Source organism: Emydura macquarii, unplaced genomic scaffold (assembly GCF_026122565.2).
Source record: "Emydura macquarii macquarii isolate MOO-44397 ecotype Brisbane River unplaced genomic scaffold, CSIRO-AGI_Emac_v2 contig_1253, whole genome shotgun sequence".
NCBI lineage: Eukaryota > Metazoa > Chordata > Testudines > Chelidae > Emydura > Emydura macquarii.
Window position 1 is genome coordinate 71,556,421 of NW_027131390.1, and position 27,170 is coordinate 71,583,590.

The 27,170-nt window shown below is 43.8% G+C and overlaps 1 protein-coding gene across 2 annotated transcripts in view; it reads right to left on the bottom strand.

The window, feature by feature from the left end:
• Window positions 1-21,357, bottom strand: part of AGPS (alkylglycerone phosphate synthase) — a 142,551-nt gene extending 121,194 nt beyond the window's left edge. For both annotated transcript variants that reach the window (XR_010919851.1, XM_067549183.1), the window contains exon 1: window positions 21,070-21,357. Coding sequence is in view for 1 of the 2 variants with exons in the window: in XM_067549183.1 (XP_067405284.1) it covers window positions 21,070-21,275 (206 nt within the window). In the remaining variant the exon portion in view is untranslated. The remainder of the gene's footprint in view (window positions 1-21,069) is intronic.
• Window positions 21,358-27,170: the final 5,813 nt, after the last annotated feature.

Sequence of the window (27,170 nt, forward strand, 5' to 3'; positions counted from 1 at the left end):
ACTTCATCTAATGGCCATATAAAGCCAAATGACATCATGATATTCTGAGAGGCAAAAATAAGTATTCCTTGAGATGGAGACAGAGATGATCAACAGGCATATTATATTGAATCTGATGAAAAGCCACATTTTCTGAAAGTTTCCTGTGAGAAGAGCAAGAACAGAATTGCTGGGTTGGAAAAAAGTATTTAAATACGAAATAAAAACTTATCTGCATATTTAAAACCCATAGTCTTATCCTTTCCATTTAAGAACATCCAGTTACTCTAGATCAACAATTTAGCTGAATATTTCTGATATGATCAGCAGTGAAATTCTACACTACTATTTCAAATGGTCCTAACTGAGTTTTCAAAGTTAGCATGGTTATGAAATGAATGGGGAGCTCTTATCTCCCACTACACTAGTGTAGTGCCCACTACATCAGTATATTCAGCACTGGTTACCACAATGGGTGTATATAAACTAGTGCTGGAAACAGTTACGTACTGGTGGGGGCCAGATTAAACCATTTTAAATATCATCCTATGAAGGTTTGTTCTGAGAAAATGCCCTAGTGTGAAATTTTAGATAAAAATAATTAGGGAATTAAGGATAACATTCAACTTTAACATCAAACATTTTATCAACTCTATAAACTTAAAACTGTTACCAACCTATGTGTGTCTCCGATTGCAAATATTTGTGCAGGGGCACCACATTCCCCAATTACCATCCTCCAATATCCCAATAATGGGCAATACTGAAATGTAAATAGAGATCTAGAGGGACTCAGCCTACCCCTTGCTTCTCTGACTCATTAAACTGTACACTGACCACCTCAACAGCACTAAGGAAAGTTTAATCTACTGGCTCAGCAGATGCAGAATGACTGTTGAATGTGCTTTTGGCAGACTGAGGAGACAATGGCATGTTTACTCACTAGATTGGGATTTTTTTTTACACTGAGATCCAAAGGTTACAGCTGCCTGTTGTGTCCTGCATAATATCTATGAGGCAAAGGGGAAAAAGCTACCAACAGGCAGGGCAGAAAAGGTGGAGTGGCTGTCTGCTGATTGTGAACAGCCAGACGCCAGAGCCCAACACAGAGCTATGTCTTTGAGGGAGGCTTTGAAAAAGCACTTTAACAATCAGCCACAGTAGAATTGGGTAGTGCTTTTGTATGTTTTAATATATGACTAGGTGTTTTCCTGAACTTATGAATTATGTTGCGCTTGGTGTGCATTTACAAGTACTGTTTGATTTTTCTGCATGGTTTTTCCCCTTCTTCCCCCACTCAATAAAGTTCTATTTTTGGAGGATCAAATCATCTTTATTAGTTCACAGCAACTACTGGAGTATGCATAGCGGTAGTCAAAGCAATGTCATATAACATTTTTAAAATCACAGGGGTAAAAATTGAAAATTAGAAAGAAAGTAAACATTTATGCCCATTTGAGTATACAAATATAGTTCATTGTGGCTACACATGTACCAACCAGGGGTTCTCACAGGTCAGTGTGGGAGAAGCTGTGGTTTTCCTTGCTATCCCCTGGCATGGTAGAGATAATGAAGCTCCCTATGATGCTACACATGGTATGTTGGGAGGTGTAGGGAGAAGCAACCACATAGTTCTCCAAGAACTGTGAAGGTTAATGAGTCTGGGATTTTTGAACCTGTAGGTCCAACCAGGGTTGGGTTTGCTGATTGAGAAGACCCATTAGGTCCTGGTGTATTTCCTTCCCTTGTCCTGCTGGGACTCCTGCTGCCTTTTTTCTGTCCTTTGTCATCTTCTATGCTGTCAATCATATTGGCTCTCCAAGCCCTTTGTTTATGATCCAATGCAGTCCTCCCTAATCATCGTCATCCTCATCGGGATCAGGCATTCTATGGGCATGGAGAGGGCACCCCTCAAGGTCAGCATGCCAGAAGCTGTTGATAAAAACAGACAGATGTATCATTGGATTTATAGTCACAAGGGAAAGTGACAAATTTCAAAACTCCTTTCCCTTATTCCATAAACACTTCCAATAAAAAATGCTTACTGACATTTCAGTTTCAGAGTGCTTCAGCACACCACTCTCCAGCCCCAGACAAGGTGAGTACAGCCCATCAGGAGCAAGCAGGGAAACAATTTTCTGTTGCTCAAGGCTTTAAAATTTCAATCCCCAAATTCATGGATACAGGTATAGGGCAATGGTGCTGAATATTAGCATTATTTTCCAGAGGCAGTGGTGATTTTACCTGATATCTGACTCCTGAGGGTCACAAAGTCACAGAGAACATGGGCAACTTCAGGATGCCAGTAGCAGCCGAGTCCACATGCTGATAGCCTGGCAATGGTGCCAACCGAATTCATCAGAAAGTGGCATGGGAAAGCAGCATTGGAAAGCATCCGACTATGGAGGAGGAAGTAAGGCAGCCTTCGGGAGAGGACTGCAGAGTAGCTCATGAAAGTTTCATTAAGATCTCTCAGGCAGATAAAATGGACATCCGTATGCACATGAAGCACTCAGCATGCCCCCCCACCAAACATCCCAACCCAGCAGCCAATGAAAAGCAGGTGCGAATTCAACCTCTGTTTATTGTACCTCTACTACATCTCATACAATTAAAAAAATTGAGAAGTTGATACTTGTGTCTTGTTAACTTGGGATGGGCTGGGTGCCATCTTTAAATTTAAACACTAAGCAAAAATGAATGAATACACTTACCCCAGGTCCCTTCCCCTTTACCAGGCTCATCTGTGCTCGCCTGGCAGGAGTGACTATACTGTGATGGAGTTTCAAACTGGCTTGCTGAGTCCCCTGATGCCTCTTCCCTTTCCCACTCCTTCTCCTCACTGATCATGGAACAGATGTCTATCTTGAGTCCTCTGAGGCATCAACAGTGGTCTGCAGGGTGTTAATGTGGTCTCCGCCAAGTATGGCACGCAGTTCCTTGCAGAAGCAGCAGAAATGAAGCTCAGCACCAGATCTATCGTTGCACCCACTTGCCTTCTTGTATCCCTGGGAAAGTTCCTTCACTTTCACACAGCATTGTTGCTAATCCATATCATACCACTTTGCCTACATTCCATGTTTAATCTGCTCTTAGATGTCCATGTTTCTACAGCTTGTTTGTAGCTGCACTTGCACAGCCTCTTCTCCCCATAGGCTCAGGAGATCAAATGCAGTCATGCCTGGAGCAGGCAGGAAGTATGTAGTACCTCTGTGTAGGTACAGTAGATCTGGTTGGTTGGGCAGTTGTACACCTAGCAGCTCACCCTTGTTGCCAAGGTGGGCAATCAGGAAAAGGCATTTCAAAAACACGTGGGAGGGTTTTAGACGTGGGATGGCTCCTGGTCTCTGTGACCCCCTCCTTGGTCATGGAATTTAAAATTGTGATCAGAGCAGTCAGTCACCAGCAATGGGCATTGTGGGACAGCTGCAGGAGGACTGATAGGGTCAACACAGGTCATCCAGTGTCTCCACTCACACTATGTCACTGCACCAGTTTACACTGGATTCACATTTTGAAGATTAACTTGGCAACCACAAGGGATAATGAATAGTTTTAAATTAAATATTAGATTCTGGAATACAAGAGGGGAAGTTCTGGCTTACTGAATACTGGCCTACTGCAAGCTGGACCAATTCAACCCCTGTCCTTTTCTGCCTGAGAACACCAGTATGTTTCTTGACTACATGCAACCGATTATATCCTGTGACTATTTGGAGGGAGGGGGAAAAAATCAGTCTGATAAAGATAAGTTCAGAATTCATAAGTTTATCAGACTGCAATCTCCATTTTGTAAGTGGACTTTACCTTCTCTGTTGTCCAGTTAACTCCATGTTAATTTTAAAACCTGGTGGCAAAGGGCCAACAATAGAAGGGACATATTTAAGTGCTCTCCCACTGAAACTGAATCAGCTCTAAACAAAAGGCTGGCTCCTACTCAGGAGAACTGGCTTATCAGGTGAGAGGTTGCCTAGCAATGAAATCACCTAGTACGGGTCGGGATCACTTGAAGAAGCTGATCTAGGAGTCACCAGGCAGAGAAACTTTAAGGTTTTAAAAGGACTCATTGGGGGAGACAGAGGCTATATCTACACTGTGTTTTAGAACATGGGGTAGCGAGTCGCAGCCTGTCTGCTGTGGGTTTTAAAACACAATGTAGATATACCCAGAGAGAAAACACACAGAAGGGAGAGGAAAAGACCAGAATGGACCAATTTAAATCAAAGCGATTCAAAAAACAAAAAACAAAAAACAATTCCAATCATTTAAATGAGCAAGCAGAAAATTAATTTAAAAATCAACTTTCATCTTGTTTTGCCTTTGTACTTAGTTACTTTCCTAAAGAAAAGTTCATTCTCATTGGTTGGTTACCATTAAGATGTATTGATTTGCAACTAAATATAGATTTTACAATAAATTCGGTGCTTCTTTCTGCTAACCAGGATATATTATATCTATACACATTTAAGTAATTATATAGATTAACATACATTAATGCAAAATTTTCATGTTAAAAAAGTAATATATTTCTTACTTACTAGATTTTTATACTTGTGATTTTTGTCAAGTTCTACATGAATGGAAATTCAAATGAAATTTAAATGCTCAAAACCATTTTAACTTTTTATTAGTTAAATAAAACCATCAAATGTGCTGGATATATAAGAAAAAAGTTTATAAAAACATGTTTTACATTTAAAACTGATTTATTAAACGAAGGAATTATCTGCAGTTAGTGAATTGAATGAATTGTTTCTGGTCACCACATCCTTCAAGTTTTTAGCACTAGTAGATCTCATCCTTTCACACCTAAGCTTTTAGTCGTCATTTGGCAGAGGAAAATAAGCTTTCCCACTTTTTCAATCTTGAATTCAATTTTAAATGAACTAGTAATTGGACTAACCTAGCTGAACAAGTGTAAATTAACAAGATATTCTTTGCATCTGGAGAAGCAGCTGGTTTAGCACTTCAAGGAACTGGTTCCAGGTGTTCAGCCAGTGATCCCCACCAGTTCAGCGGTCTGACTTTCTTTAAACCTTTGGCAGCAAACATATACTGCTTAATATTTATTTATCTATTTAATGTAAATGATTTTAATAGATTAAAGTAAATTCAGACCTTAACATATGTTGTCATAATTTCAAGTTTAATATTAAAAAATCCTATTTACATAAAAACCCATAAATAAACCCCAATTTTAAAAAAAAATATTTTATTCATGCTGAAAGGGACAGACTGGCCAAGATCTGAGTCATAGGTGGAGGAAAAGGCTTCATGTTTTAACACACCAGCAATGCCCTGCAACCAAAGGACATCAGATACCAACGGTCCAAAAACAATTATGCAGAGTGGTGAGGAAACTGAGGCAGGGAAATGCATGCAGGGCTTATTATTTTGTACAGATCTATGAATTTCTTGTGCTATTCAACAGCAATGCTGTTGAGTTCTGTACAAAGTCTACGTATTTTATCCTATCCCCATCACATGGCTCCCTTGCTGCTCCTGCAGCAGAGGCTGACCCAACTCCAGATGCTGCCGCAGGGCTGACTGCCAGTCAGTTGCTTCAGGGCTGACAGCTGCTGCTCCAATCCTGCCTCAGAAGTAGTCGTGGAGATCACAGAATCCGTGACAGAATTGCATCCTTAGTTATCAGATTCCTATAATTAGTTTTTCAAGGTTCCATGTGTTTTCCAACAAAATCAAGACATGAGAAGATTTTCTTTAATTAAACAAACCAAACCTAACACAATTGCATAAAAATGAAGCTCATTTAAGTGATCTAGATCCTGATGAAGATTTCTCAAATAACTGTTACCCAACTATTAAATACTTCACATTTAACCATACATTAATTGCCTTTATATCTTTATATGCAAAAATGCAACACCTTTGTCTTTGAATCACTACATATTTTATCCCTATGGTTATCTAGTCTACTTATTTGACCAGGCTTAAGTTTGATCTATTCCTACTGAGAATCTTAATAAATTTATCTATTTTATTATAGTTACATGACTTTCATTTTATTTAAAGGTGACAAATTATAACTCAAAATTAAGCGTCCCACAAGTTAAAGCTGACCAGAAAATGGGTTGTTTGTTTTTTAAATGAGGCTCAATGTATGATGTATAAAGACATCTTAAAGGTGTCAACCACCCTTCTTCCCTCCAGTCTGTTTGTTTCTAATCTTAAAAATCAGGCATGTCAGATCCCTGGTTTTGCTGAAGAATCTTTTGGTAATCTCTGAAAGTGTTTACTGAAAATTTAACACTTGAATTAAACAAGTAGGATATGGAGTCCTAACAAAAGGTGTTTTATCCAACAAGTCAGTCACTGACGTTAGAGGAATAAACAAAAGTTTTTAACAGTCTAACTAAAAATCCTCTTCCTGTCAGCTGCTCATCTTTTAACCTCATTCTCCAGTCTTGCAGCTGAGACAGAATTGAATTTTAATTTAGAAAACAAGCAAAATCTACAGCCTTTCAGGCCTTCATTTAGTATCATAAAACAGCCAAAAAGTGCACAAGCCAAATTTTATATTCCTGTGCAGCTAACCTTTAACTAAAGTCCACCAAGCCATAATCTGAACAAATGAATGAGTTATAAAGTATAATGAAGACCGAATTACACAATGTAAGGATGGAATATGGCTGTAGGTCTGAAGCTCACAAAACAGCTCTTAAAAAAAATACAGTGAATGGAAAATACTTTATAAATTGCAAAATTATGGTATTAGATATTGCTTCATAATCATCTTCAAAAGGGCTGAAGGCAAATTTGCAGTTTACACTTTAAAAGGAGACAGTTGAAGGTGGTTGTGCATGCACACATGTATTAGCACCCATAAAATCCCGGAAGGGAAGGAACTAGAAAGCAAGTTCCCCAGGGTTTAAACAGCCCTAAACTATCTCATAAAGATAGTCATTAAAACATGTTCTATATTTAAAGGTCCTAAGAAATTTTAAAATGTCATATGTAAATTTTTATACTTAAGAGTTATCAAACTTCTGTTTATCACTGCTATATTAAAAAACCCACCATACTGCAGCAGCAAATCTCAGGCCTTCTCTCCACTTAAAAAATAAGTCAACCTAATGTAGATTGACTTATACCATCACTGTAATTACAGCAGTGGCTCATGTCCACACTGCCCTCCTTGGATAGGTGGAACGCATCCTTATCAGGAGCACTGGTAAGCACTGGAGTGTGGAGAGCTGAGAGTTGGCCCTGCTACCAGCTGGGGCAGCCTTGTCAATTACAGTTAAGCCCTGAAATTGACATGGCTGCCTGTTCTTGAGGAGAGTGGGAAAGGAGAAGTTATGATCCAGCAAAACCGTAAGGGCATGTGATGTGGGCATGTGACCTCGGACTTAATCTTTGTCGGTAACTTTCCACGGGGCTATGGGCATTATTTGGGACAGTAACTTTCCACAAACATGGCAGAGAATATAGAAGACACCTGAGACATCTCCATTTTTGCCTCATTCTTGCTCCAATTCTCTGGACTGTGGATTTACAACTAAAAGGAGTATTTTGAACTGTGGACTGAGGACCTTTCAATGTTTTTTGAGTTACTAGAGAGCCTTTTTGCAAACCAGCAGTCTATTCCATCACTGCTATGGTCCTGATCTGTGAACATTGAAAAAGTACTTGTATGTATATGATTCTTTAACCATTCAATAACTTCTTATCTTTTATTAATAAAGTCTTTAGTTATTTTACTAAGGATTGGCTGACAGCATGATATTTGGGTCAGATCTGGGATAGATATTGACCTGGGGGTAAGTGTCTGATCCTTTGGGATTGGTAAAACCTCATATATAGTGAACTGGGTTTCCAGTAACTTCTTATTGTATTAGATCAGTTTGTCTGGAAGGGAACAAAGGGCTGGAATGCCTAAAGGAGACTGTTTGCCTTCATGTTAAACCATGTGGTGCTACAAGCAAGATCTACATCAAAGAGGAAGAGCTTTTTTAAAAGTATTTCCTTTAATTCAATCCTCTATTACAAAAAAAGAGACCATACTATTTTACATGTATTTGTCCACTGTACAACCCTAGTGAAAGGAAATATCCTTAAACCATCCCTGACTAGGTACTGAAATTGCATGCAAATTCCCACTTGGAGCCCCAGGTAGTCAAGGTTCCAAGAGTTTTTGGTGTTTACCACCATGTCAGTCAAAACTAATTGTATGGGCGTTTCAGTGACATGGCGGTAAAAATGGTTTCTAGTTTCTCCCAACAGACTTATCTACTACTAACTGTTGGATATGGTCATCTGAGCAAGGGCTCTATTTTCCAATAGTGACTAAGGCAAAACTTTCATGGACTCCAAAAAGGATTACTAAAGGCATTGTAGGATGTAAGCCAGGAATAGCTGGAACACCCCATAAGAAAAGCAGGAAAAAAGACAAACTATTTGCTGGGAAAGGATACTAAATGGAGCATCTCAAGACAAGAAGGGTTTTAATAATCAAAATTAGATGTTCCTAGTGAGGGATTAGGATGTAGAAAAGTTAGAGTTAATTCTTGCTGTATGCATAAAGAAAATCTTCCAGCCAAAAATCATAAAGCAATAACCATATATCCTTCAAGTCATTCCTCAAGACTTACCTGGGCCATAAATGAATACAGAAAACTACAAGCTGATAATGGGCTAGGCAGGTGGCAAGCTGCAATTACTGCTCCTGATTGGGTATGAACTTCGCTCATCCTGTTCTTTATATTACCTTGTCTTACTTGTTAGAATAAGTTCTTTGAATCAGGAACTGTGACTTACTATGTGTTTGTACAACATTTAATCCTGATCTGATTGGCCTGTAGATGCTACAGTAATACAAAAACATTCAATTACAGAATTAGTAGTATTTCTGGTCAAAGAAATTTCATTTCACAACCCAAAAAAGCCTCAAGAAAGTCACATGCATCCTTGCCAGAAATCCATTGTTCCCTACTCTCAAGTCACAGAGTGGCTCATCTTTAGTGAAAAAACTGGGTGTCACACTGGCTGGATTAGGGGGGGAGGGGCATTTATTATGTTATTTAACACCAATATGTCAAAATCATAGTAATTTATGTGAGATATGACATGCTAGGTATTGTTAGAAAGGCTATAATGTGCTAAGTAAGATGATAATGTTTATATTCAGGTGTTGTGTGTGTAATGGAAGTTATGGATATGTTTGATATATCTGTATTTCAAATTGTGCTGTGCCTGGGTAACACCTCAGACAGGATGGCTATAACAATAGCCTGCTTAGTGACCCATTAAGACATTCACAGGTGCAAGTGGCCCAGGGGGAGAAGCCAGGGATATATCTGATGAGTCACCAGGACTTGCTCATGTGACTCTGGACTCCATTTTGGTTCATGTGAAATTCCACAAGCAGCATGGCAAGGACCAGAGGACATAAAAGGTAGAGGCCCAGGATCCATTTTGTCTTCAGTCTTTACCTGCTTCTAGATCATCTCATCTACAACTGAACTGAAGCTCTGAAACAAAGGACTGAAACCCATCCAGGTACTGGATGTACACCAGAGGGATTATACAAGCCTGCAAGCTCCACAATTCTACTAGAAACTTTCAAATAATCTGTATCTGGACTTTCAAATAATCTGTATCTGTTTGCTTTAATCCTTTAACATTTCTCTTATAGTTTCTTTTTACAATAAACTTTTAATTTTATTTATTAAAGAATTGGCTGGCAGCATGGTATTTTGGGTAAGATCCAAACATATTGATCTGACACTGTGGCTGACCCTTTGGGGTCAGAGGAAACCTTTTTGGTAAAGAGCACAGAGTTTAAATAACTGGTTTCTTTACTGGAACTAGTGGCTGATTGGGAGCCAGAGACTGAAACGCAGTAAAGAGGGCTACGTATATTGCCTTCTTGATAACCAGTGTGGGGAATCAGAAGCAGTTTGTGGTTGGTTGGAAAGTCTGATTTCAGTGTCACCCACCAGTGCTGGAAGAACCTACTCTCCTTTTACAGCCTGCCCTGACCGTTGCATTTTCAGGTGGCTATCCTAGGCATGGAAGGGTCACACTGGGAAGGGGTCCATTTAATATAAATCCTAAAATTGGTTAAAAACCAATTGCTGGTAAGAGATGTTGCAGCCTTCATCACAGTTATAATTGCAATACATAGAAACAGAAAAAAAAATAAGGATTTGCAATAAGTAATTGAAAGATTTTTTCCTCCCTCTCTACCCTACCTGCAAACTACTGTCATTTTTACTCTATTTATAAACACTGTATCAAACAAGAAAAAGTTCCTTTAAGCAATATGCTGGGGAAAAAAACCTAGGCTGAATTTTGTTCCTTGTTCATGATACCAGTTTCTTATTTGTGATTCCCAGTTCCTTATTCAGAGAATAACTTTTAAAAAATCGTGCATTGATTTTTAGACGTTTCTCCATAAGCATATTTGATTACCAATGTATTTCAGTTATTCAAATAAAGGAACTGGGCTTTGACAGGTCTAAGTGACAAAATACTTTTTGGTCACATCAAATGACATGACCCTGAGACCATTCAACTGTTCTGAAGCAACTGAGACATGTCCCAAAACTTTATTCCTCAGCAGGATACTGCCACAAGTCAGGCCCCCAAACCCACTTCCATTTTATAAATGGTACTTGAATAGGCAAGTAGATTTAGACTGGCTATAAGTGACAAAATACTTCTCAGGAAACCCCAAGTGACAGTTAGCTTGTTCTGAAGTAGCTGTGACTTGTCATTTCCTGACCTGAAACTTTTTCTTTAGGAAAAGGTTTGGTCCACATCACCAGCCGTCCTTCCCCCCAAAATACACACATTGTTTAGCAATGCAGCAAGAGTGACAAATGAGTTTCAGAAGGTAAAGCTGCGGATCTTGTGCTTGGAATTAGAGGGATTTGGTGAGTGCTATGTTTGACCTGTCTTTTGTTTGTTTGTGAGGATTGTGTGTCTGGGCTGTGGACCAATGAATAGATCAGGAGACACAGGTCTGTTTGTGTATTAGAGAGGGCCACGTCGCTAGGATTCTTGGTGCACAGAATCAGTATTTGAAGTGTGAACGGTTAATCCCTCCTTGAGAGCAAGGGAGTAGAGCTAAGCAGCACTTGGTATTTGTTACCCTTTTTGATCCAACCTAAATCAGCCAAAAATTCAGGACCTTGAGAATTGTTCTAGCTAGAAGAATTTGGTGATGGAGTCAGGTGTTTCTCGGATACAATCCTGTTTTATCTACTGGGGCGGAGGGGGTAGTCACACACCTCACAGCTTGTGTAGGCTTGTGAGTTACTGGTAACTCAGAACCACAGGATCTTGAATGCATATGTATCAATGTGTTAAAGCCAAGATGGAGTGCTGGTAGGGAACTGTTACAGACCACCAAATCAAACCAGAAAACCAGATGCATTACTACTTAATTAACTGCCTGGAATGTGTGGAAAGAAAAATTCTGTTACAGGGTCTTAAATTTGGGACACACGTTGGAGGTCTCATACAGCCAGTTATAAATCATTAACTTCTGAAAGTTACAGATGATAGTTACCTCATGCTGGGTGCAATACTACTGGTGTTAGGAAACTATTTTGTACCTCTTTATGATGGATAAAGATGACCAAGCCCCAGACTGGAAGACTGTGGTTGTTCAGGGACCAGTGACCATGACCAGATTATAATGAATATGGGCAAACAGAAGACAGTTCCAACCAGTGTATGTGTATGTGTGTATATATATATACACATACACATACACACACACACACACACACACACACACACACACACTCTTGGTGTTTCAAGAGGGTTAATGTCCCAAAGCTGAAGAAAATTGTGAGCTAAACTGATTGGGAGAAAAAGCTTAGACAGAAAAATATTAATAAAATTTGGGAGAGTTAATGAAAAAGGAAGAATTTATTAGATGGCCTACAAGCCATGATTCCACAATCAGGAATGAAAACTGACTAAAAGTCCATCCCAGTTCAGTGGCAAAGTGAAAGCTGCAATTAGAATTTAAAAAAATAAATTACTTTCCTGTAACTAGAGGTTATTCAAGATGTGTAGTCCCCCTTTGTAGTCCAAACATGGGTGTGCATGCGTGCCATGTGCCGGAAATTTTCAGCAGCAGTGTCCATTGACCGGCACAACATCTGACACTGACAAGGCTATAAGAGGCTGTGCAGGGCAACGTGCCCTCAGTCACCACCCTTACCACTGAATATGCAGTCCGCAGCAGAGGAGACAGTGGGCAGGTACTGGAATACGAATAGGGACCACACATCTCAAAGAACCTCCAGTTACAAGTAAGTAACCTCCTCTTCTTCAAGAGATGGCCCCTATATGTATTCCAAACATGGGTGAGTACGGAGCAGTGATCAACTCGGACATGGGTGCAAGGGCGCAATAGGTAACACCTTACTGCAGGACAACATGTCCCACAGTCGCATCTGTGGCTGCCCCTGCATCGATGGTGTAGTGCACTGTGAAAGTGTGGACTGAGCGACACGTCACTAAGCGACAGATCTCATGCCATGGAACATCCACCAAGGAGGCAGAGGTGGTTGCATGCACTCTTGTGAAGTGGACCATGATCCTGCCGGGCAGTGCAGTGCTGGAGCAACCATAGCATTCTGCAATGCATGTAGAGATTCATTTGCATGTGTGCTTCCAGAGTGCTTGCCTTCTTGAATGTTCTGCAACGGTCATGAAGAGGCATGGCAAGAAATGGGTCTTGTCCAGATAGAAGGCCAATGCACTGTAGATGTCCAGGGAGTGTAACGTCCTGTACGCTGAGGTGGCATGTGGTTTAGGGTGGAAGACGGGGAGATGGATGGACTGGTTGAGGTGGAACTTAGAGACCACCTTTGGGAGGAACGTAAGGTAAAGGTGCAGGGAAATTTTGTCTTTATGGAAGATCGTATGGCAGTGGGGGGTGTCAGCCATCATGGCCGCCAATTCGCTGACCCACCGTGTGGAGGTGATGGCAACAAGAGGACCATCATGGATAGGTGTAAGACAGAGCAAGGAAAGAAAGTTCAAAGGGAGGCCTAGTAAGGGCAGATAGCACAAGACTGAGGTCCAGGCAAGGGGTAAGAGCAAGGATCAGCAGTAAACAGTTCGTCAGGCCCTGCAGAAACCTAGTAATGATAGGGTGAGTAAACATCGACCTTCCATCCATTGGAGAAAGAAAGGCATAAGTGCTGTGAGGTGGACACCAATCTAGATAACTGTGAGGCCCAAGTTCTTAAGCTCCGGGAGATAGTCTAGGACAATTGGTACGGAGACGTCCTGGAAGGTAAGGTGATGGTGATGCACCCAAGAGAAGTGCTTCCACTTTGTTGCCTATGTGCAAGCCCCATCCAAAAACCAAGCCATCTGCTGAGGTGGGCCTGAGCTGGGGTGGCGAACCCTGCCACTGTCCAGGGTGAGTAGGTGCAGCAGGGTGGGCCTACAGACAGTCTGAGTAGATCAGAAAACCAGAACTGTTGAGGTCAGCATGGGGCTACCAGGACAACCATGGCTTGGTCTTAGCAGATCTTGTGCAGGACCTGTGGAAGGAGGGAAATGGGTGGAAAAGCGTACCAAAAGCCACCACACCGTGGGAAGAGAAGGGCATCTCCCTGGGAATCTGTATCCCTGCCCCCCATGGAGCAGAAGAAGGAGAATTTGCGGTTCATCTGAGTAGTGAAGAGACACCAGGCACAGCAGATAACATGGCGAGTGGGATCGTAGAGCTCCCACTTGTGGTTGAGGTACCATATTTAGCTAAGCACATCTGCCAGGGGCAGATGTTGTGGCAGAGACACCAGTTCCAGAAGTGGATGACCTCTGTGCACAGCAATCATAATCTGGTGCCTCTCTGTCTGTTTACATATGCCACTGCGGTCCTGCCCTTCTTCAGGATGAGTAAGTACAGAGAGTAAAAGCCCTTGCTCATGAAGGGAGCGGCACAGGTTCAACTGGTTCCTCTTTATGAGAAGGTCGTCCACCTTGCACTGGAGAAGGGTGCAGTGGGTGAGGCTCCCCAGAGGTGTCGGGGGGGGGGGGAGGAGGAGGAGGCAGGCAGCCTGGTGGGAGGGGAAGGTGAGGAACTCTATAGAGTAGCCTTGTCTTACGATCTTCAAGACCCAGTGATCCATGGCAAGACAACCCCGAAAGGTGACAGAGGGACCGGAGGCGATGATATGGGGGGTTCACAGCTCGACAATCACATCAAAATTGGGCCTTTGTGTGGGGCTGGAGTGCATTGACCAAAGTGAACTGGGATCTAAGGCACCTCATGGTACTGGATGTAGGTGGGCTGGTATGGGGAGTAGGGGCGCGAGTGGAACAACGCCTTAGGTTGTTGGTGATGGGGGGGCCAGGTTGTAGATCCCCAGGGACTGGAGGATCATCCTTGAGTCCTTCAAGGAGTAGAGGGCCTCGTCAGTCTTGGCTAAGAAAAATTTTGTCCTCTTCGAAGGGGAGTTCCTGGATGGTGGACTGGACCTCCCTGGGAAAGCCTGAGGATTGTATCCAGGCTTCCCTAACATAATCATCACTTCCCTGCCTAGGGAACGGGAGGACATGTCCACCACATCCGCCACCACCTGCAGGCAGACTTTGGCCATCAAGCAGCTCTCCTGCACCAGGGCCTGGAACCTGTGCTGCTTGTCACATGAACTCACACGTGTAGTCCTCCACAAACTCTTCTAGCTTAGAATAATGATTAAAATCGTACTTCATCAGCAGAATTTAGTAGTTCGAAATGCAGAACTACAGGGCTGAAGAGTAGTTTGCAGCTGAGCAGGTCCAAGCACTTCGCCGCTTTATCTGGCAGCGTGGAGGAATTCTGTCTTGCCTTTCCGTTGCTGCATGCACCACCAGCAAGGCCAGTGCGGGGTGGGAGAAAAGTAGTGGTATTCTACCATCTTAGGTGTTGAGGCCAGGATGCCAGTGTGTGCCATACTTATCATGCAGGTTAGAGAATGAGCTTGTAATGGGCAGAGCTATGGGTGGGTAATGTCCAGCAGCTGATGGCTTTGGTCCTGAACCTCTTCCAGAGGGATACAGAGGTCAAGCGCCACACTCAGCAGTAGCTCCTGGTACTGATGATCATCAGAAGGCGAGAGGGGTGGGGGGATCACGGTTTCATGCAGAGATGAGGATGCCACCATTTGTTCTGGGTCGCATTCCAGGTCTGCCTCTGGGTCCAAGCTAGACTGTTCTGGTGGAGATGCACAGGTGGAGTGATGCGAGGTGCGTATGGGCAGCAGTACAGGTCTCACACAGGCCAATGTGGTTATGGGGCAGGGTCCAACGAGAGTAAAAGCCCTAAGGGCACCGCTGCTGCAAGGCTGGGGGTGTTAGTCTGCGTGGTACAGGAGCCCAGGAGTCTGAACTCCACCAGTATATCGGGGAGAAATGCGGCTCCTACACAGAGATGCCCTCCGAGCCCGACAATGCCTCCGGCAGCTGTGAGGCCATCAGTGACGGTAGTCTGGCAATCGTCAGGTGCGGATCCTGGCCCAGGGGGAGTGGTGCTTCTGCTAGTAAAGGTGGTCACGGAACAGAGCAGTGGGGAGGACAGGTATAGCAGGTCAAGGTGCCCCATCAGGAGCTCGGTTCGTCCAGGTGTCCGGAACACATCCTGCTGCCCGCCAAAGTGGAAGGGAGTGCACAGCGTGATGACTCCTGCTGAGATGGAGGAGCACGCCTCGGAGGGCTGGCGCATTGCACGGCAGGTGCGGAGTTGACGGTATCAGTGCCTCCTTTCACTTGGCCTTGGAGTGGGGTGGTGTAGCAGGTTCCGCACATGATGTCTCACCTGACCTGACACAGCTGAGGGAGGGAACGCTGTGTGTCACAGCAGTCCTTGAGGAGGATCTGCTGCAACGTCCATGAGAGTGCTTGCAGGTCTCCTTTTTTGCCCTTATTGCACTTCGGCAGGAGTGCCAGAACCAGGCAGGAAGTAGAAGGTGGGGCGCTCACTGCTGGTGAAGCGCCAGTTCCACTGTTCAGGGTCGGATGCCACACAGGGCCACAGCGCTTCCTCCATGAGGGCCTTGTGGAAGCGCAGGAGACTAGCCTCCCAGGTCCGCGGTGGGAATGACACACCAGATGTCACAGCGTAGTGTGAGGTATGTTTCCCACAAGCAAGAAAGACACCGACTCTGCTCCTCACTCACCGAGAACAAGCAAGGGCACAAAGTACATTTCTTAAGCTCCAGGAGACAGGGCATATGCCCCCAACTTTGTTGGGGTGGACCTCAGGGGGGGCAACTATCTACATTAGCTATTTACACAACTAAGACGACATTAGAACTAACTATATACAATGGACGAATGCTCTTGTACAAGCTATGAGCACAAGAAGATTTTGACTCCAATCACACAGGGTAAGAGGGAACTGAGGGCCCATTGCCCCTATGGCCTCTTATTACCTCTCCTGGAGCATATGGCAGCATAAGAATCCATGAGGGTCAACAGACACTGCTGCTGAAAATTTCCGGCTACAGCACACACGTGCATGCACACCCATGTTTGGAATACATATAGGGACCATCACACAAAGAAGCAGCAACATATGGAAAATAGGGGAAACAGATGGCAGTCAACATAAATTACAAGTTATGAAATGTAGAAAACGCATAAAGGAATCCAAAGATACAGAAAAATCCATGACTAGCCGGACTAAGGACAAGAAGAAGAAATTTTAAAGTCTATTAGGAACAAAAAAAAATCCTAGCAATAATATCAACCCATTGCTAAATGGAGAGGGTAAAATTGTTAATAATGATGCAGAAACGGCAGAAATGTTCAACAAATATCTGTTTTTTATCTGGAAAGAAGCATGATGATGGATTTGTCAAGCCGTCTGGAGTGCTCATGCCCATGAGAGCCAACCTCAGGGCAGAATGTCAAGAAACAGGGCACAAACCCCAAAGTAGTTGTATGTTCTATAATTAGATTTCACAAATCACGTAACAAGTGTGAACTCCTAAAGCACTGTAACAGCCTTAATGTGGAGTCATAGACAGTCCCTTTGGGCACTCCAGTGCATCTTGCCACCCACACAAGCCTGCCCTTGTGAGAAATAGTCCCTTACACCAGAGATTCTCAACCTTTTTCTTTCCAAGGCCACCCGCCATCCCCAACATGCTATAAAAAGTCCATGGCCTGCCTGTGCCATAACTGTTTTTCTGCATATAAAAGCCAAGGCCAGTGTCAGGGGGAGAAAACAAAGCAATTGCTTGGGGTGCAAAAAACTCAGTTGCCCAGGCTCCAGGACTGCAGCCCTGGACCCCACTGAGTTTAACATCAACGCTATTTGGTGGGCCCCCTGAAACCTGTTTACAGCCTCCAAGAGGGCCGGGAACCCCTGGTTGAGAACTGTTGCCTTACACCAAAAAAATCACAATGGTATTTAGGTTACTCCCACTCCCAAAGGACCAGTCACTTATCCCAGGTCAATTGTACCTCAGATCTCAAACCAAAGACACTTGTAGCCAATCCTATAATATTACTAACTAAAGGTTTATTAACTAAGAAAAAGAAATGAGAGTTATTTACAAGGTTAAAGCAGACTGTCTCATTTGTGTGTCTGTCTTAAATTCCAAAAGAAAATAGTAGCTATTATATGCAAGCTCTGTGTCCTTTTGGACTAACCCAAACCAAGAAGTTTGGGGATCCCTTGCTTATGCTTAGAAATATTGCCTTCTCCAAGCAACGTAGCGATAATTTTTCTTGACAGGGATTTTATCCCGTTCTCCCAGAGCTGAAGCTGATGAGATGAGGGATTGCATATTTTTCCACCTCATGGATGTGGGGGGAGCAATCGAAGTATTTTGTCCACTAATGTTCCACAATGGCTAATCTGGTGTCTATAGGCTCTCTTTTGTTGGGGAGATGACGACACCTCTTGTGGTAAAGTAGAATTTCACACTTGGTAATGCTTCTCTGGAACTGTGGAGTTTTAGCAAACACTTCCATAGTTACAGAGCAAACACATAAATATTATTTTATAATATGTGATAGATATAAGATTAATGCATGCAGCTCCAAGCATTTCATAAAGTCTAAACACATTCTTATAACTCTAATATTTATTTTAACAATACTAATACAGGTGAGCCAGACTGGTATCCTGCTATGCATATGTCAATGTTCAGTGAGGGCCAGGTGCATTAGCTGGCACCTGGTCTGCCAGCATCACAGTACATATATCATATTAGAATACAAAGTACTTTAGAACCCATTAGCAGGCCCAGATGAAACTTGTACCCATGCGTTGTAAAAGAGTTAGTTGAAATTTCTGGCCTACCAGTGTTAATTTATCACAAGACCAAATAGATATAAACTAGCCAACAATAAGTGTATGCTTGAAATTAGATGAAGGTCTCTAACCATCAGAGGAGTGGACTTCCAGAATAGCCTTCCCAGGGGAGCAGTGGGGAGAAAAAAACCTAACTTGTTTCAAGATTGAGTTTGATAAATTTATGGAGGGATGGTATGATGAGATTTCCTACAATGACATGTGGCCCACCTGCAACTGCTAGTAGCAAAAATCCCCAATGGCCGGAAATGGGGCACTTAATGGGAAGGGCTCTGAGTTACCACAGAGAATTCTTTCACAGGGGGTCTGGCTGGTGAGTCTTGCCAACATGATCAGGGTTCAGCTGATCACCATATTTGGGTTGGGAAGGAATTGTTCCCCAGATTAGGTTGGCAGAGATCCTTGGGGTTTTTTGCTTTCATAATGGGACTTGGGTCACTTGCTGGTTTAAGTGAGGGTAAATGATGGAGTCTCTGTAAATTGAAGTCTTTAAATCATGATCTGAGGACTTCAGTAACTCAGCTGGAATTACCATGGGTCTATTACAGGAAGGGGTGGATAACATTTATGGCCTGCGATATGTAGGAAGTCAGATTAGATGATCACGATGACCCCTTCTGGCCTTAAAGTCTATGAAGGTCTTGTAATAAAAGTTCTTAGGAATGCTTAAATATAGGTGTCCCCAGTGATCCGCACTAATAGTAACAATTGCTCAGTTAAAAAACATCTATCACCATAAACAGTAACTTAACTTATTTTACAATTTCAGGAGTCAAAGTGAACAAGTGCAATGGATTATGTCAACTGTGCAAATGTGGTGACTAAGGCTACAATTTTGGTGCAGAGGTCACAGTGTTAGCCATAATCATTAATTTAAATAAAATCTGACACACACACACACACACACACCCCTCCCCCCCTCCACTGGCAGCTTCTTTCCTCTGAATGTTGCAGCCTTGCCCACATGGTCACAGCACCACTCAGGTTTGGCACATTCACCCCTGCACTGATGGAGGGGCAGAGGGCCAAGTTTGATTCTCATTGCAACCCATGGACAAGGTCGCAATGCCAATCAATTCTGGTCCTCTGCCTCCATCTATGGAGAAGCAGATGCACCAAACTCAAGTGGTGTTGCAACCACATGAACCAAGTCACAACAACACCTAGAGCAAGGCCTATCCACAAGAACAAGAGCCATTGTTATGGAATGAGCTTGCTATCCAACTCCCCACTCCACATGCACACAAACTCCATTCCCACACTCTCCCTCTTTCCACGGCATATCCTTATTTTCCCACATCTCTTCCCTAACATTTATTGAAATTTTCCATGAAAAAAAAAATCATATCTTTAATGATGACCCATACCTCTTATCATTACATTTGCAGTTAAGTTTGATCACAGAAAAATTCAAAAGTTTGATTCTCCATTACTATATTTCCAGAGATTTCTGTACATGCTAGAAAATAAGTTGGAAAAAAAAGATGCATTTTGATTGATATATCAAAGTAATGAATTCCATCTTTTTAAATATCATTCACAAACTATTCAGAAACTGAAATGTCTCCACCCAGTACTACTAGTATAAATTTTATAACAGTTTAGTCACATTATGGTGAAGTTTCCAAAAAGGTAATTTTACATGGATTTTTTTTAAGTTGTTCTGGAATTAAGGAACTCAGAACCACATACAAAGAACCAACTTCAGCCTCATGGCAAAAAGAGTCAAAAGCAAAGCTTTTTAACTCCAGAAGCCCATAAGTTAGTGCCCAGTCAATGAAATTTTTTTTTCCATAGTATCTAGATCAGGTAGAAACTTCAAGTAATCCTGAACTGAAGAGTGAAAACCCATAGGAAGAAACATAGCTAAGAGCTTGTACACACTACTACTTATGTTGCTCAAGGATGTGAATAAGCCACCCCCCTGAACTACATAAGTTACACCAACCTAAGCACCACACTATACTGGTGGGAGAGCTTCTCCCACTGACAATAACCACCACCTCTCATGGAGTGAGAAAGCTCTCTCTGGTCTGCACAGAGCATCTTCACCAGACACACTGCAAAGGTGCAGCTGCAGTGAATCTAGCGTAAACTAGCCCTAAAGTTCACACACACACTGGACTTTCCACCAAATTTTAATGTTTTGCAAACATTAATCAAGGCTCTGATCCCTTTGCCAATTTGATAAACACACTCAAGTTCTTCATTTAATAATCACACAGTAAGTCTTCCAGCTGACACATAAGAGAGAGAGAAAATTAGACCATTTGACTTCCTGCAGCCCATGGCCCAGGCAGACAGGCAAACTCACTACAGTTCCTTCATTCCTGTCTCCCCTCGATTCCCTTCATGCCCGGGAGAAGCCCCTGCTGCCTGCCCAGCATTTTCCCAACCTCGGGTTAACCCGACGGCCCCCACTCCGTCCACCCTAATTAACTCCCTTGCTAATTTACCTGGACACGTGACGTGAATCCTCCCAATAACCCAGCCACTGCACCTCCTATACAGCCTCCAGCTCCAGAGTGGCGACACAGAGATGCCCAATACGCACCGCCGCTCCCCGATAGGCGACTCCTCAATGCCCAGGGCTGGGGCACCAGCAACTGCCCAGCATCCCCGCCCCAGGCCGGGCGCCGCTCCCCAGGGCCACCGACCTTCACGTTCAACGCCCCAGCCCGCAGACTGTCCCCCCCCCACATGCGGACCGAGAGGCGCCCAGCCCCGGTGGGGGCTCCCGCTCCCCTACCCCGGCTCTGTCAGGGCCCGGCCGGCCCCGCCCCACTCACCGTTTCTTAGGGATGGTGGCCAGGACCGGCCGCTCAACTGCGCCCCGCGCCTTGCACTGGCTCAGGGAGAGGAGCCGCGCAGCCTCGGGCGCCCGGCTCGCCGGCGAACCGCGCAAGTGGCCAGCGAGGATGCGCAACCTGCGCTGGGCAGCGGGCTGGGACCCGGTCCCCGGGCCGCCTCCCGCCGCCTCCTCGGCCGCCGCCATCGTACTTCCGCGTTGCGCGCGCGCCGCCGCCGGGTAAGAGGTCGTCGCGCGAGGAAGGCGCGGTCTCTGTGAGCGAGCGAGACCGCTCATAGGCCCTCCCGGCATGCACCTCTCCCCCAGGCGCCCTCCAGCCCGCCCACCCGCTGAGAGAGGGCCCCGCCCCCTCGCACCTGTGCCGCTGAGACAGCACCGTTCCCCTCCCCTACATCGTTCTTCTCCCGATCCAGGACTAAGGAGGCGGGAGGGGGGTCCCCTGGGAGAGTGGCGTGCGCGCGCCGTTCTCTAGCTGCCGAGCCTGCCCCTCGCCGTATAGAGCCCGGGCCCCAGCCAGCCCTTTCTTCGCCCCCTAGCAAGGAAACCTGCCCCTGTCTCCCGGTCAGGGCCGGATTAACTCTCCTGTGGGCCCGGGGCTATTCGATTGTGGGGCCCCTCCGCCACACGTGAGAAACGGGGATTTAAAACGCCTTCGTCCTACCCTCCCACCTGAGCTGCACCCCCCACCCTCCCCAATTCCAAGAATGCTCTGCCCTCCCCGGCGCTGCCCCATTCACAGAGCAGTTCAGTGCCCCCGTGCCTTGCCCTCCCCTGGGCTGCCCCCTCCACAGGAGTCTCGTGCCTGCTCCCTGCTCGGGTCACAGGGGATCCCCCCGGGTTTTCCCCCATGCTGTCCTTCAACCAGGGGAGCTTGCCACTGCCCTGCAGAACTGTTCCGTCCACGCCCGCCCCACGCTGCCAGTGGAAGCGCCCTGCCCCGGCTCTAGGCAGGCCCTGGCCAGCGCGTCCCTTGCGCAACCGGTGGGGACTCGCAGTAGCTGCGCAGCAGCCAAGGCAGGTGCAAGGCCGGGCATCACAGGGCCACTCCCGCCCAGGGGCTGAGCGCCGAGCTGAACGAGCAGCTGCCTGCCGCGGCTCCAGGCAGGGAAGGTTCCGCAACCGGCTGCCCCGCGTGCTGCGAGTGGGACGGGCGGCGGCCGGCGCCAGGCTCCGCTCTCCGCCTGCGGATTCTGCCGGGGCCCGCCTTAGCCCAAGGCCCTAGGCTGCAGCCCCTAAAGCCCTTGCGTTAATCCGGCCCTGCTGCTGGTCACAAATGCCTCAAAGGCACTGAGCTGGAGGACTGGACCACTGGGTCTCATCGTGTTCACACATCATGGGGTCATACGTGGTGTTTTTCTAGAAGCCCCAGCATCTACACTCCTGGGAGGAGATGATAACCTCTCAATATTAACAAGGGAACAGAAAATATTAGGAATACACAATTACTGGTTTATAGTCGACTTGAATAATGTAGACAAGCCAAGGGAAAAAAGTTAGCCCCTACCCTAACGTCCTTCAAATCCCTTGTAAATTCTCAGCGAAAGCCAATAACAGCAAAACAATGGCATTGCTGCGCTCAAAGATCTGTGTGTGACTCACCTGGAATCCCAACTGTGGTGAAGAGTTCGTTCACTAAAATCTTTGCTACTGTCACAGTCACTTGGTTTCTTATTGAGTAAGTTTCAGGCTATTATGTGAAACAGTCCATAGCTACCAGCAAAGGCAGAGGCCTAAGCAAATCAACAGTAATGCACTCCTTTGGTACCTCCATGAGATGCTGCCACATATGGACTCTCCCAGTCTTAGAGGGCCCTTCTTTGCAACACAAACATCATATTTCCTAGACTACTTTACTACAGCCTGCCTGCATTTCACCCAGTGAAGTTCTCTTAGCTTCTCAGTAGATGATTCGATTTTGGATCCCCTATTTCTTAACCTTTTTAAGCATGTCTGGTCTAATAACTAGTGTTTGAATTAGTGTTCGCTACCCCCACGCATTTCACAGATCCTATTATATATTCAACTGCCAAATTCCCATTACTGTTGTTTTGCTGCCCAGTTCTAAAATTGCAGGGCTGTAGGTACCTCCACACTTTGTCCCTTCAGTTTAGGTTCCTCTCACTTCTCAAACAGGGAGAGAGGCTTTCACTAGGCAATTGTGATACTCTGTCCTGGCCATCTTTATATTTAAACAATCCTTCCTGTTGCCAATTTTTTTCAAAGTTCCAGCAGTATCATTTAACCAAATTGCTTCTCTTAATTTTTTCATTATTGCTGATTTCCCTTGTTTTACAAACTGAATTTATCACTTTTGTAATTGTTCAAAAATGTCAGAAACCAGATTGGAAGCCCCTTTGTATGTATTAGATACAGATCTGTACTTGCAGGGTTCATGCCAATCAGCTTCCATCTTCATTACTAGTGGCTGCTTCCTCTTCTGCTTGGAAAGATTCAAGTTCTGTGGCAGATTCCATAGCTTCCCGTAGTGTCTTTGGTCTTCCTCACTGATCTTGATTTGCTAGAACAAGTTTAGCTGAGCGTCTATAAATTGGCCCATTGCCAATATATCCTGGAAGTCCTCACTAGTATCTGGATAAGCCGGTTACACAGATGTCGGCAGGTCCTCTGCCAATTCAGGAAAAGTCTCTTCTTTCCCTCTCCTTCTAGCTGGAGTCATGGCCAGCTCAAATTGATGGTTGGCCCCAAACCACATGTCAAGAACTTCTATCAAGTCTGGACAACTCTGTCTCTTTTCTGGAGGTAAATTCAGCAGTACTATCAGAGCTGGACCACTCATGTTGACTTTTAAACCATCCTCCCTCTTCATCTTCCCAGCCATTCATTTCGGCTGTGATGTTAAACTGAGGCAAATAAGCCTCTCTGGGAGTTTTTCACTGAAAGATAGTGGCCTTTTATATCACATGAACTGGGACAATCAAACTCTCCCCTTTGGACCTCTGTGGATTACAAAGAGAGCAGACAAATACCAGCTCACAATTTCTCTCCTTGAAAACTGGATCCCATCTCTAGCACAAGTCTTGACCTTTTTGGATCTGAGTGGTTAGCCAAAATTCAGGGTCCTGTGGGTTGTTTCAGTTAGGAGGATAAATAGATGATGGAGGCAGGTATTTCTTTGATGCAATCCTGTTTATTTACAAAGTCCATACAAAGTCCTGATTTCTTGAGCACAGCAGGAATCAAACAATAGAGGATATTTTCTTTGCTCGTAGTTCTTAGCCTCCATCAGGCAGCACTCAGCCCCAAATCTCCTTTCTGTAGGCTTTTTTCTCAGGGTCGCGTTCCCAGTGGGGACAATCTCTTGTTCCAAAGTCCTGGACAAGAATACAAATCTTCCCAGGATATTGAATCTGCTCACTGAGAAGGGAAATAAGTGTACCATTATTTCTCCTTAGAATTGAGGAAGGTAGAACATCAAGGTTGAGGGGGAAGGAAAAAGATATAAGGAATCAGGAATCTCATCAAACAAACTCTTTCCAGAAGAATTTCTCAAGTCTGGTCTTCTCAGAAATGGCCATTCCCTTGCTGTCTTTCTGACTCTCTCTCTTCCCTACTTAGGAACAACCCAGGTTAAAATCCAGAAAATGAGTTTCACTTGCAAGGGTGTTTATGAATACTTTCATGAGGTTTCGGAGTGCTCCCCTGCAGAGTAGATTGGGGATTCCAGCTCCAAACCATACAACCCTCTGAGATCAGGTGGCATTGCCTATAAGTCTTGATTGCATGCCAAATTAGAACGAATTAATTAGAATGAATCCAATACTGCCAAATAATCTGTCACAAGACACCATTGCACCTCTCAAGAAAACAAATAAAAATTCCTCACAAGATGAGAATTTGTTTACATTAAAAGGAAAAAATGACTAAACTCAGAGTTCATGGGTATACTGATTCAGATTTTTTACACACAGCACTGAAAACTTACTCTGCATTGCCTAAAGTCACTGTGTCAAACCCCCAGCCCACAGGACAAATCAGAACAATGGCCCAATCCAGCCTATCCCCTTTTCACTAGAGCTGCTTGAAAACTCCATCTCTCAGCAGTGGCCAAACTGAAGTGGCAGGGATGATGAAGGCCTCTCCCATGTCAAATTTTAGAACTGAAGGGCTGGAAGGAACCCCAAGTCCATACCCCCACACTGAGGCAGGATCAAGTATATTAAGAACATCCCTGACAGATCTTTGTCTAACCTGTTCTTAAAAATCACCAATGATGGGAATTCCAAAACCTGTTAATCTGTTCTAGAATTTAACTATCCTTGTAGTTACAAAAGCTTTGACTAATATCCAACATAAATTTCCCTTGCTCCTTGTCCTACTTTCAGCAGACATGAAGAACAACTGATCACAGTCTTCTTTATAACAGCCATTAACGTATTTGAAGGCTGTTATTAATCCCACCGAACCCCCTTAGCCACCTTTTCTCAAGAGTAAACGTGCCCAGTTTTTTTAACTTTCATCCTAGATCAGGTTATCTAAACCTTTCATCGTTTTTGTTGCTCTCCTCTGGACACTCTCCAATTCGTCCACATCTTTCTTAAAGTGTGGTGTCCAAACCTTGACACAATACTCCAGCTGAGATCTCACTAGTGCTGAGTACAAAAAAACAATTACCTTCTTTCTCTTATATACAACACTTATGTTAATACACCCCAGAATTATATTTGCCTTTTTCACCAGTATATCACATTGTTGACTCATATTCAATTTCTGATCCACAATAACCCTCAGATCCTTTTCTGCCATACTATTACCTAGCCTCCTACTCAATGGTTGTCATTAAGCCTCAAGTACCCTGCTTCCCCATTGTTATCTATGCCCTTCGATATGTAAATGTTGCCTTCTATATATTTTCTCTGTTTCCTATTTTGCTGTATCATTTCTACAACTGCATCTGAGGAAGTGAGCTGAGGCTCACGAAAGCTTATGCCTACTGAAATTAAATTTGTTAGTTTTTAAAGTGCTACAGAACTCAAGCCAGTTATTCCTCATTTTGAATTGTGCATTTGATGTTTCCTTCTTAAGTGTAATAATTTGCAGTGTCTTTACTGAATTTTATCTTGTTGGTTTCAGACCAATTCTTCAATTTATCAAGGTCATTTTGAATTCTAATCCTGTCCTCTAGAGTGCTTGACACTAAGCTGGGAGGGGTTGTATCTGCAAATTTTATAAGTATACTCTATTCAATTTGCATACTCTCCACTCCATTATCCAAGTCATTAATGAAAATATTGACTAGTACCAGACCCAGGACAGATCAGGGACCTCACTAGATATGTCTTCCCAGAATGACAGTGAACCATTGACAGGCCCAGTCACAATCTTACTGAAGTCAGTTTGAATAAAGTCCTATCAATATAAAATGGGATCATGATTGGGCCCAGAACTTCTACTGAAATAAATATAAGCAAGATTGGGCCCACAGTTATCCACAACAAATCTTTATTTCTAATAATTGTGACAAATAAAAATAATTAATAATTCTAATAAACTTCTAATAATTGTGACAAAATGAGAGCTCATACAATTTTCAATAAAGAATCTAGCAGATATACAAACTAGTCATTTGAAGTGTCACAAACAGTTGTCAGGTCAAGACTAAAATATTCCTTCAGTACACATGATCTCTTTATCACACACACACCTCAAGGTTTGTTTATAAAAGTGGGATGTTGTTTTTAAAGTATGATACCAGCTTATAGTGCCAGTTTATTGGTTGGACTCGCACAAAGTTAACACACATGCATTTTTGGAGTTTTGCAAGTTAAAAATTTCAAAGCACATAATAAATCAATCAATAAGAGTTTACAGTCTAAACAAACAATAAAGCAAATAATAAAGATTTACTTTTCTCAGGGAATTATCCATAATAAGATCTCTGAGGGCTCTATTACTTTATACACCCTTAGGAGAGTAGAGAGGGAATAGCTCCTCCATTCCACTGAATGCAAGAAATGCAACTATATGTAGTCCATACCCAGGGTGTGCAAAGAAAAGGGTCCTTGCATCCTCCCCTAACTTCCATGCTACATAAATGCCAGGCACAATGTGACTGTAAATGAT